This window comes from Myotis nattereri (assembly GCF_964212035.1).
Source record: "Myotis nattereri genome assembly, chromosome: 7".
NCBI classification, from domain to species: domain Eukaryota; kingdom Metazoa; phylum Chordata; class Mammalia; order Chiroptera; family Vespertilionidae; genus Myotis; species Myotis nattereri.
This window is the reverse complement of record NC_138082.1, coordinates 89,128,180-89,140,753: the sequence shown is the minus strand read 5'-3', so window position 1 is coordinate 89,140,753 and position 12,574 is coordinate 89,128,180. Positions and strand designations below refer to the sequence as shown.

The 12,574-nt window shown below is 40.3% G+C and overlaps 1 protein-coding gene across 1 annotated transcript in view; it reads left to right on the top strand.

The window, feature by feature from the left end:
- CNTNAP5 (contactin associated protein family member 5) overlaps nucleotides 1-8,292 on the top strand; it is an 865,111-nt gene extending 856,819 nt beyond the window's left edge. The window contains 3 exon segments of the mRNA XM_081095918.1: nucleotides 3,625-3,843; nucleotides 5,305-5,376; nucleotides 7,880-8,292. Coding sequence (XP_080952044.1) covers nucleotides 3,625-3,843; nucleotides 5,305-5,376; nucleotides 7,880-8,076 — 488 coding nt within the window. The 3' untranslated portion in view covers nucleotides 8,077-8,292.
- Nucleotides 8,293-12,574: the final 4,282 nt, after the last annotated feature.

Here is a 12,574-nt window from a genome sequence, read left to right as displayed (position 1 = left end):
GTCTGTCTTCCATATCACTCTTCAGCTTAGCACATACCACAGTCCCCTCATCATGTTCCTTATGAATATAATGCAGCAGTAACCTAAAAACTGAATAAAATGAATTAGGAAATGCACTATATCTTTAATATAATAGAGTTTACTGAGTTTTGGGAAGCATTCAACCAAAATTACTTGTGCTTTTCTTATTTTTTGCTAACTATTTCTTAGCTAATTTATGTTAAAATATCTTACTCTGCCTAGAATGTTTCTGAGAGATTTTTAAGAAAGCATCACAGCGTAGATAAAGAGTTTGGCATTTCCAGGCATAGAGACTTTGGTTTAAATCTCAACTTTGCCAAATGAGCCTCTGTACATCTTTTAACTTTTAAGATTGTCAGTGTCTCCATCTGTAAATTTGGAATGATAATAGAATATAAATGACAGAAATTTTTAGGGGAACAGTAATTATACCTTTAAAACAGGTAGTGTAGTTATACAGTAGTTATTTAATAGACAGTGAATATTGAGTACTTGAAGCTTTTAATTTTTTTAGCAAAGAACTTCTCTCTACCACATTCTCCCTTAACAAGATTATAAAAATAATTTGAAACCATCCTAAATTTGTTTGCCTATCTCTGTAAGAATCTGAAAAATCATTATATCAGGCCTCATACTGAGAGTATTTTCTCCTATGAGGAATTCACGTTCTCTTTCTTTCTGTTAAGAAACATCTCAAAATTTTCATGATTATTATACATCTAGAATAAATACACTTCCTCAGAAATAAGACTTTATTTAAAACAGTTCTTTCTTTAAGGAGAAAATGTCATTTTCTGGTATTTCCCCTGATTCATCCTTGTGCCTATTCTTGTACCTGGAGCTTGTATTCATGGGATTCATCATAGTGATGACTTTCAGAGACCTTCCCAGCAGTCTGGGCTTCTTTCTCACTGGGTTCTGGGAATGAGGTCTGGTACTTTTAACTTACACTCGCAAGGTATAGCTACAATGACATGTCCCTTTCTACTGCTTCCAAATCCTACAGAGCAAAACATCATGCCAGTTTATACTTTCTATGACCTCTTCCTCTACATACTTCTGCTCTATAATTCTATCCCTTGATAACTGTCAATCAGTAGCTACAATGCATTCTGAATTACAGCTAGTTACACTGATTTTTGGAGCCATTCAGCAAATAGCACCCAGTCTTAAAGTTTCTTGGTCTGGAAGACTGTTGCATAACACTGTCCAAGAAATCTTTTATGAGTTGATGACATTTAAAGCTAAAATGAGAAATAAACCAATGAATTATTCCAGTAGTAAGTAGTGACTATGCACCAACACTGCAGGATACCTGGAGAGTTCTCACAGAATCCAGACCTGGAGTGGTGGGAAGAATAATGACCCACAAAGACATCCAAGTCCTAACTCTCAGAACCTGTGAATGTGCTAGGCCAAGGGTAAGAGGAGTTAAGTTTGCAAACAAACTTACTGTTGCTAACCAGCTGGCCTTAAAATGAGGTAATCACCCAAGATTATCTGGGTGAACCCAGTGGAATTGCAATGGTCCTTAAAAATAGAAGAGGGGGAAAATAGAATTATTTGTAGATGTACTAGAAGGAAGGCACAACAAATAGAACTTTGCTGGCTCTGAAGGTAGAAAAAGACAGCTATAAGCCGAGGAACATGGTGACTTTTAGGATCCAGAAAAGGCAAAGAAATGCATTCTCTCCTGGAAACTCTAGAAGAAATGTAGCCTTGTAGCACCTTGGTTTTAGTACAGTAAGACCCATGTCAAGACTTCTACAGAATATAAGATCGTAAATGTGTGTTGCTTTATGCTGTTTAGTTTAAGTTTGTGGTAATTTGTTACATGGCCATATAACATTAATTCACATGTCTTGTTTCGTTTTTCCTGTGAGAAGAATGACAAGTTAGTGATATTCACATGTGGGTACTGCAAATACTGGGGAGGTCATTTTGTGAAGTATATGATTGTTTCACCAATATGCTGTGCTTAAAGAGGGAGAGTATAAAGAGAGCAAAACTAGAAAAAGAATTAAGGGATGTCGATTTATCATTTTCTTCCATATTCTTATTGCATCTTTTTCTAAATGCTGCCAACAAAATGCTTGCTTAGAAATCCAGGGAAGCACTCATTGACTGTTTATGAATTGAAATGTTATAATCTATAATGGTAGAGAGGAAAGTCTCTGCCCTCTTCCAAAAACTAAATTGTCATACTATTCTCTCTCATCATTGATGTTTCTGTCTCTCTCTCCCTCTACTTTCCTCTCTGAAATCAATAAAAATATATTTTAAAAAATAAATCATCATAATAAAATAACTATTTGAAACATCTAAGAGTGTCAAAACTATGACACCTCAAGACAAAAAAGGCTCATTGTGTGTTATACTTTTATATGATTCCATCATAGCAATTTGTTCAAATGATTCCTGTTAAAAACAATGGGCCACTGAGTAATCTTACTACAAACCTTGAAGAAAATGAGACATCGGTCTTTCTGTGAGTCGCAAATGTTTGCCTCTTCTTCTTTTATAAATACTCAAAGATACTTTGGGAGACTGAACGCTGTTTTAGAAAATCTAGGCTCACCAATGAATACCATGGACAGTACTGAGAAGGTCCCTCTACACAGGTCACTTAGCACATTTGAATGTGATGAACTTCTGGGAGGACCACTCTGACTTGTAATCTCTGTCTGCCTCTTTTCACTTATTTCCTTCTATATGTTTGAGGTAAATGTTGTAATGAGCATTGTAGTATGTTTGAGCTAGTTACCAGCATTCATTGATAAATGGTGACGGACATAATGATATACATTCTATAAAACATATAGAGTGTAGAAGAGATTTATTGTCTTTGTTACAGCTCATAAAATATGTGAATAAAATTTGAAAGTTTGAAACATTGTCTCAAAGCAGAGATGGCCCTAGCAGGATTTTTTTTTTAACACTCTGTGATTGATATATTGATGCTTTAGTGGAAGAAGAGTTTGGGGAGAGGACATAGAAAGAGATAAGGGGTGATCAAAAATAAGGTAATATCTGTGATTTCAGGCATTATGTAAAAGAAGATAAGATGGTTGCCAGAGGAAGGAGGACTGGGGGATTGGGTAAAAAAAGGTAAAGAGTTTAAGTACAAATTGGCAGTCACAAAATATTTGGGGATGTAAAGTATAGCATAGGGAATATTATAACTATAAACTAGAGGCCCAGTGCAGGAAATTTGTGCACAGGTAGGGTCTCTAGGCCAGGCTGGCAATCAGGGCCGATAGTGGCCTTCTGGCTTCCACCTGCTGATTGGGGCTTCCCTTAGTTCCATGCTACCCCCTGGTGGTCAGCACACATCATAGCAAGCAATTGAACTCCCAGTCTCCCGGTCAAACTCCCGAGGGGACACTTTGCATATTAGCCTTTTATATATATGGATTGTTCCAGGTGGGTACTGCAAATGCAGGGAGATCACTTTGTAAAGTATATGATTGTTTAACCACTATGCTGTGCACCTGAAACTAAAACAAAATAATATTAAAGATAAAATGTAAACAATAAAGATTTTTTTAAAGAAGATATGGAGCATAGTTTGAAAAAAAAAGGCCCTTGTCTTTCATGTTGCAGAGAATGTCGGATTAGATTCTGAAGTCGTTAAAGCAAACAGCCTGGGTTTTGTTGGGTGCCTGTCTTCAGTCCAGTACAACCACATAGCACCACTGAAGGCAGCTCTGCGCCACGCGACCATCGCACCTGTGATCATTCAAGGAGCCCTGAGAGAAGCCAGCTGTGGCTCTGGGACGGATTCGGATGTGAATGCAGTGACTACGGTGCATTCTTCCTCAGGTACACAAGAAAATACCCAGTGGAACTTATACCAGTAGCACTGCTTTTGATGTCTTCAAAAGCTTCCAGGTTAACGATCAATATTACTCAATTCCTTATCTTGTATGAATATAGGTGGTTAAAAAGTATGATTGATTTCTCATGGGCAATTTTCATTTATATTAATGTAGTCCTACTTTTAATACAATGAGTACTTAGAACTAAAAGCATATTTACATATATTACTAAATAGACATATGTTAGTTACTACTGTTTAAAATGGCTGCTCCTCTAAGGATTAAAGAGTTTAGGGCTCAGAAAGGCAAGCTGGCTGTTGACTAATATAAGTCATGTGATTAAAACCTACTTTTTTAATATAGGAAAGCCCCACAGCACTTTCATCCACACATACATCTGTCTTACACTCCGTAAAGTACCTATTTTATCTTGTCATATTCATGATCATTCTGGATGTCTTGAAGTGTTCCTGGTATTTGTTTTAATCTAGAGTGGTAATCAGCTGCTGAATAAGTTATTAAATATCAGCACAGAAAGGGCTGAGTTTTGCTGCCTCTCACTCTGATCTCTGCATTTTCCTGCAGCAACGAGGTGCAATAGAAAGAACCCGAATGTGACAGTTGGCCAGCCCTGATTTAGTTCCAAATCTTCTATAAATGAGCTCTAGGGCTCTGGACAAGTTAATTATTGGCATCAATGTAATGTCCTTATCTGTGAAACAGGAAAAATAAAGAGTACCCATGCTATCGTCTTTTTCTAAGGATTAAATGATCATAGTGACAGATGCTACAGGTCCTGGAAATCTCACATGTACTCTATGCATATGTATGGGTGTTATTAATAAGTGTCACCTATTAATGCATTTGCAGATTATGTAAACTTGTATCTAGCTCAATGTCACTGGACCAAATGGCAGAGCAGTAACTCAAACCCACATATATGTGCTTTTAATGCAGTGTACTTTTCCTTATCCCATGTATGCTAATGTCCATAAAGTAAAATCCCCTCTCCTTGGTGAGGGTTTGAGATATTAATTCTTCAGCACTTTTGTCCCTCCCTGTCAATGGGCTCAGGGTCCTCTTGCAGCAGAAGCAGAGGGGCATGTGTGCTTGCGGTGAGAAGCCATTGTCATGCATAGGGACTGTCCAACCAAGCACAGAGGGTAGGCCAAGAGGGAAGCAGTAGGCCACAGCACACATGGGCAGGGTACTGCCATCATCTGTTTTAAGCACTGATCTTACAAATTACATAGAAGCTTACCAGGTCATGCAACTATGGGTATTAAGTATGTGTTTCAAATGCTTTTTTATGAATATCTGCTTGATTTTTTCCCAACATCCCAACTCACCATCATTTGGGAGCAATTGGTCTCATCCTCAGGTGTGTCATCCCAACTCCATGCAATAGTCCTCTTCCCAGGACTTTCAGTGAGGAGTGAAGGCTCCTGTTTCTTACTTCTTTCAGATCCATTTGGGAAGAGGGATGAGCGGGAACCACTCACCAATGCAATTCAAAGTGACTCGGCTGTCATTGGAGGTAAACCATTCTTTGTTGATGAAAGCAGAAAAGGCACAAGTAATTCTGTACTTTGGGGAAGTGTATCTGAATCCTTCCTGAATCCAGGACCCAGAACCCCACTGTTCCTGCAAGTCCATGGGCCTTTTCACAAACAGTTCTGTGTGCTGTATGGCGCCAGCAGCTCCATGGATGCACCACGGATGCACCCCACCCTGATCCTCAGGCAGCTGACTGCTGACTCAACAGCTGGATACTTTACTTAGAGACAGGCAGTGTGCATTGTATTCATTTCATCCTGGTGTCTATTTTCCTGAAGCACAAGCAAAGCAAACCAGTAAAATTACATATGGGAAAGGGCCATACTGGAGTAGACAGATGGGGGAAGCTGCATCCTGTTGGGTTGCTCCGTAAGTGATTGGGGTTGGATCTAATGAGCTGGATGTGAATCCCTCAGACTGTAGTTTCGATCCAGCAGCACATGGTACAGATGCAGATCTTGGTTGCTCTGAGGTGAGCTCAGCTCTCCCACTCCCTTGACTTTCCATCGTCTCACTGCCTGCTGGCCTCCCAACCCCTTTCTTTCGCCTCAGCTTTCTGCAGCCTCCAATAGTCTTGATTTTTCCATCTGGATCTTGCAACACAGATTGCCTCCCAAACCTGTTTAATGGCAGATGCCTGTGAGATACTAAATTCATTTCCATCTGAGGACCACTGCCTCTGGCCGTTAGGTGGGGTTCTTTTAAAAGATGGCAGTAGCCACTGATTTAACTTCTATTTGATGAGCCCCAACTTTGGGTCAGGCCTTGTGCTCAGTATAGAAATAGAGGGTGAAAGATATGGGCACTGCTCTCAAAGAGCTCTTGGTCTGGTCGGGGGCAGGCCGAATAAACAGACGACATGGAGGCCATGAGCAGTGCTTTGAGGGGAAGTGCAAACAGCTGTGGGAGCTCAAAGGCGCAGCATCGCAGTGGGATTGTGAGGAAAGAAAACCTGCCTCCTTAAGGAAGGTCCTAAAATGTCTGACATGAATTTCCGCATCAGGGAAGAGAGTCCAACCTGATTGTAGTTTGGCATCAAGGAATGTAGAAAATAATTTGGGCCTGTTTCGCTTCCCGTAATTAATTTCTCATTTGACAAGTGGAGAAAAGACTTATGTGACCGCTCGCTTTTTCCCACCTGTGTACATCTTTTCGTAAGTATCTGTAAGAGCAAGAAAGTCATCCCACCCCCAGGGGACTCTCGGAAGCTGGCGCAGCCTCCCACTCTGACACTCTGAGTACCGCATGTGCGGGGAGGAGCAGCCAGTTTGTGTTTCATCTCCTAAGGCTCAGCTGTTCCTGGGAGTCACCCACCGCCCCGCTCATTCATAGGTTTGTTAACTTAGGAGGTTTCACTCTGTCTGGTTCTAAAAGCGTGGCAGACATATTACATAATGCTTTATTTCCAAAGGTAAGCTGTCTTAATCAGGGCCTCCGCTCTGATAAAAATCCATAGGGGATATGCATTTAATGTTTTTAACTCTCTAAAGTTCCTGTTCACAGAAATCACAATGCAGGGTGTTCAAAAATAACTTTGTTAAATAAACATGTTTTACCAATATCTATCCTACTTAAAGGAAAACAGAAGGTTACATACTAATATTTCAACAATATTTGCAATAACTTAAAGAATAAATAGTTTCCAAATGTTAATGCTGAGAAGCCTCCATTCCCGTGTAGACACATCCTCCTTTTAGAAGTGGCAGCGTCCACATTTCTAATATCCCTTTGCTGAGTTTGCTCTTCATATCCCAAGAGGCTTCCTGCAAAGACAGAAGTAAGCCCTTAGAGGTCAGCAAGGGCGATTTGCCAGGTAGGCCCAGTAAAATCACAAACAAGCAAAGCAGGAGGAATCTGACACAATTGGGCAGAAACTTGCATTTCAGCTGGCTTTGCGTTTCCGAAGGACAGAGGCATACCGTCTCTAGCTAACCTGTGCCTGGCAGCATGCAGAGCAGGGTAGGAATGCCCTAAATGTTTGGGAAGCATTTTGTTATTAATAAAACATTTTAGCAAAGCAAACCTATACCATCACCACGTTTACGTCAGGAGAGCATTATTGTGATGTGAGATAGTTAAATATTATTCCCTAGGATGCAAAAGTAATCATAAAATGCTTATTTGCAAGGTGACAAAAATGTGTTAATTGCAACTGATTCTGTCACATTCTTTAAAGAGGGTCTTGAAGAAATTTAATAAAATATTTTGCTAGTCTATTTATTTAATAGCAATCTTAGTCCATTAAATACAACCGCTGATGTAAACTGGCTTTCTCCCTGTTCTGGAGCAGGATGCTTTTTGTAATTGAAGACTGCAGGTGTTTCAGCTGCCCTTTATTTCTGGGCCTGTAGCAGAGTTTTATTGTTGTTTTGTTTTATTTTCTTTTGTTTCCTCCTAAGCGGCTTCCTTGTCTGACTGAATCATCGCTCTGGAGTGGATGAGCTGTGACAATGTTTTTCTCTCATCGCCCCCTTTCTCCACAGGAGTAATCGCGGTGGTGATATTCATCATCTTCTCCATCGTGGGCATCATGGCGCGGTTCCTTTACCAGCATAAGCAGTCACATCGCACGAACCAGATAAAGGAGAAGGAATACCCAGCAAACTTGGACAGTTCCTTCAGAAATGACATTGACTTGCAAAATACAGTGAGCGAGTGCAAGCGGGAATACTTCATTTGAAAATCTACAGGGTCAACTAATACTCCTTTGTTGTTAATTTTTTCTCCTCCTCTTTCTCTGTCTCTTAATTCTGGTCCTTTTCTTTTTCTTATTTGTTCCCCAATTATTTTCGGATCATACCTGCATCAACCATGGCATTTACCCCTGACCCAGCCCAGAAGACCAGGCAGCTATGGCCACTGTCTTCCTCTTTGACAAACCTACTGTGATGGTAATGATCACTTGAGACTGACTTGACTTCTAGACAAGGAAGAGACACGTGTGCACCTGTACATATTCAGTTCTGTATTCGTTTCTCAGATGCACCTTTGGTTCGCTCCCATCTGTCGAGCAGGCTTACTTTGAACCTGAGGTTGACTTAGCTATTATCAGCCATCTTTGACATCCTCCCTATCTCAAGTCTGTTCCGACCAGGGAACTGAGGGTAGGAAAGAAGATGCTAGAGGCCTGGATTCCTTCAGTGCCATTTTAAAAGGAACAAGAGAGGATTGTTTTGTGTTAATATCTGTATCAAAGGAATCCCACTAACCTAACTCATAACCTCTTTTAACTCTGACTCTTATCCCCTGAGTATTTTTAAACATAGGGGTCCTGATTGCAGTGAGCTGTCCTTGTGCTCCTGCCTTACCACTCTCTCCAGGGCCGACACACTGAACAGCATACTCCAGCCTAACATTAGAGGAAATATATATATATATATATATATATATATATATATATATATATATCTGAAATATAAAACATTCAAATAACAGTTTAAATTGGTTCCATGAACGAGCTTAAGCCATCATAATTTAGCTTAAAAAAAAAACACAAAAGAAGAAAAATACCAACCAAACATAATTCTTCCCCTCCATCTACTCACTGGACATCTTGTGAAGAAAGTAGATGCAGGTTGTATATTTCAGAGCAAGTGTGATGATCCCCCTGTCCATCGAGCCAGCTCCTAGGAGGTTCAGGATGCACTGGCCTGAGGCATGGTTAGCTACAGCCAATCCTCCCTGCTAACCTTCGGAGGAGCCCCTGGGCTCTGGAGCACATCACATTTTCAAATCTGCACACGTGCACACTCACACACATACATGCACACGTCTTCTTATAGGCATAATGTGCTAGACAAGGTGGTGACAGATTTCCTAGCCTTTTCCCCTTTGATAACAAAGCATCAGAGAAACACAATCATTCCTTTGAGAAGGCATCTGAGCTCACCCACCAGGTGGAGGTAGGAATGCTGGCCATTTTGCTGCAGCAATATCCCTCACCCTTTGCCTCTGGGCCAACTTGGAGAAAAACATAAGGGGAAGCAATATAAATGCTCCAGGATGTGGGCAAGCCCATATAATGATGCTCAGAAGTGGAGCGTTCTTGCTGCTTCTCTTTACAAGGCAGATTCGATGGGGGAAACAATCACCGCATCACTGTTCCCGGCCTTGACAGTGGGCTGTCCATCTTGTCCCCAGGGTTAAGGCACCCTGCGTGAGGAGGCTCCCAGCGAGGCACACACTGGCTTCTGGTTTTCGGACTTTTCAGACTCTGCTCTCAGAGAACGTGGTGTAAGGATTTCGTTTGTAAGCTATTTCTCAACTTTAAGATGTTCTAATTACACAGGCTCTCCTTGAAATTGTCTCCGAACTGTTACTTAATCATTTCATCACTTCCATTATATCTTTTTGCTAGTAAATTTGTTTTAATGTGATTCTAACAAAGGCACCGTTTTTTTTTCTTCTACTTTAATAAGATGAATGGTCTATTAATAGGAGAGAAGGTCTTTAAATACTGTTTTCTCCTGCCCTGTCCTTTCCTATTTCCACTTTTACTTTTGAGTTTTCTATTTCTATAAAAAGTCTGTATAAATCAGCCATTTGCTAGGCTATTCAGTCCTTTGTCCCGGGAGATAAAAGTCTCCATGAAATGTAGTGGGTTTAGCCTGAAGCTTCTCTGATAATGAAATGGAAGGTGTGAATAATAAAGCTGGAAAAAACAAGCTGATATTTTGCTGATGCAGTGCTGACGGAAGAAGTGGAGGACTAGTCAGGCCAACGTAGAGTATTTGCTTTTCTCATCTACAGATATATGATCATAGGCAGTTCTGCAGGTGAAGAATTTGCAATGCCCCGTCCTTGCCACTGGGAACCTGCCAGTGTAGCTCCCTGCATATGCAGACTCTATATGCCACACACTACGTATCCTAGGCCTGAAGACAAATGACATGACAAGACAGCGCACTCTGCATGCCACTCTTAGAGGAGAGTCTCAGGGCTGCAGTAGAAATACCTTTACAGGGAGGGATTATTTCATAAACTCGGCAAACCTTCTTTTACTAGATCAGTGATGGCGAATCTATGACACGCGTGTCAGAGGTGACATGCGAACTCATTTTTTTGGTTGATTTTTCTTTGTGAAATGGCATTTAAATATATAAAATAAATATAAAAAATATAAATCTTTGTTTTACTATGGTTGCAAGTATCAAAAAATTTCTATATGTGACACGGCACCAGAGTTAAGTTAGGGTTTTTCAAAATGCTGACTCGCCGAGCTCAAAAGGTTCGCCATCACTGTACTAGATGCATATGACAGCAAGTGAGCTGCCTCCTCCAAAGAAAATGCAATTTTCAGTTAGAAATAGTGCCAACTCTGCCTGTCTTTTCTCAGTGGTACCACAATCCATGTAGTTTTGTGCAGTTTCTTAATTGTGTGAGTTTTTCAATCTTTGAACAATTATACTCTGAAAAGGATATTGAAATCTTTCTAATTCCTCCTTTACCACCCTTCCTGCTTCAGTAATCACATTTTCTGAATGCCTTCCTTGGCCAACTGGACTACCATAAGTCTCCACTTTAACCTTCAGTCTTTGTTAACTGCTGTTTACACAAAAAAAATTTTAATCAAATGCGGTCACCGTACAATAAAACCAAAAATACCTGTGTAATTTCACATTCTAAGGGGGATATTTCATTGATGTCCTTCCACCAAACAAATATATTTATGCAAGCAATAGTACATCTGTTTACCATATAGCATATTTAACACCCACTGCATCATTCATTGTATCAGTAAGTTAGATTGCCAGGGTTTCTATGAGAATTCATCTGGAGAATTAGAGACTTGTCACTTCTCTAGATATATTTTTATGAATAGCTCAGCCTCTTCTATTTGCTCTCAACTGCATATGAGAGATTTATCTTAAGGATCCTGGGGCTGCTTTTTAAAATAGGTATTATTCTCTTTAATATTAACAGGCATGGTAATAAGCCAACTTCACCCTTTTGGCCACCATAAAGCAGGACCAGAACAAAAGAACTAGATTGTTATCTTTCTTTCTTGATTCACTCATGAGGTATTTATTCAATACTCAGTACCCCAGGGGCTGGGCTAGATTTTGGGTGTGAAATATAAATTACGCCTTGTGCTTGCCTGAAGTCTAACGCGTTTTGTTGTAACAAGCATATCTTGTTATAGTAGGGTATGCATAACGTGCTGTAGAATGTAGAACAAAGGTACTGCACAATTATTTTTGTGAATCCCTTGCTAGAGACTTATAAACACAAAAAACAACAAAAAAGGGCAAATTTCTGGAAAATATTTGTAATCTTTTTTCTTGTTTATTACTTTCACCTTCAATAAGCTGCTTTTCTTCTCCTCAAAGCAAATACATATTGATGCAGATATGTTCCTGCAGGGGGAGACAGAATTCATCTTTCAGGGCAGCAGGAGTAAATGTCTTTGTCTCTAAAGTATAGCTGGAGGCTGAATTCTCCTTATTCACTTCTGGTTGGGGGATTCTGAAAAGCCCCCTTCCCATCAACCAGTCCTAAGTGACAATTTAGGAACCCTCTTCTCCACTTCTGCTCCCTCCTCCTCTTTTATTAGTTCTTCTTTAACATCCAGTTAGGATTTATTGCATGCCATTGCTTTTCCAGATGCTTTTAAGGGTCTTTGTTGTACTCCAACTCCTCCTAAAACTCTCTTTTGTCCTGATGAGCATTCTGAGAACCAGATGAAGTGTATCTTTGAGCAAATAAGTGACTAAATGTTGTTGTCCATTTAAGTGAGGTCTCAGCTCTGTGCCCCGGCTGAATTTTTTCAATCCTGAGAGTCATACATGTCTCCTCAGCAGAAAGCTCATTCAATTAGAGGAGTAGCATGGGGGGCTGAAAGGAAAGAGTCTTTTCCAAGATGTTCAGAAAGATAGGAACCAGACCATTGGAATTATCCTATATAATAAAAGCCTAATATGCTAAGTATCTGATCATCCATTCAACCAATCAAAACATAGTATGCTAATGATATGCTAAAACCACTCAACCACTAACTATGACGTGAACTGACTACCAGGGAGTGCACGCTCCAACCAGTAGGTTAGCTTGCTGCTGGGGTCCAGCCAATCAGGACTGAGTGACATGGGCCAGACATGCCCTAGAGCCCTCCCACAGTCTCTCCCCAGCTGGCCAACCTCCAGCATCCCTCCTCAGCCCCTATTTTGCACCAGTGAGGT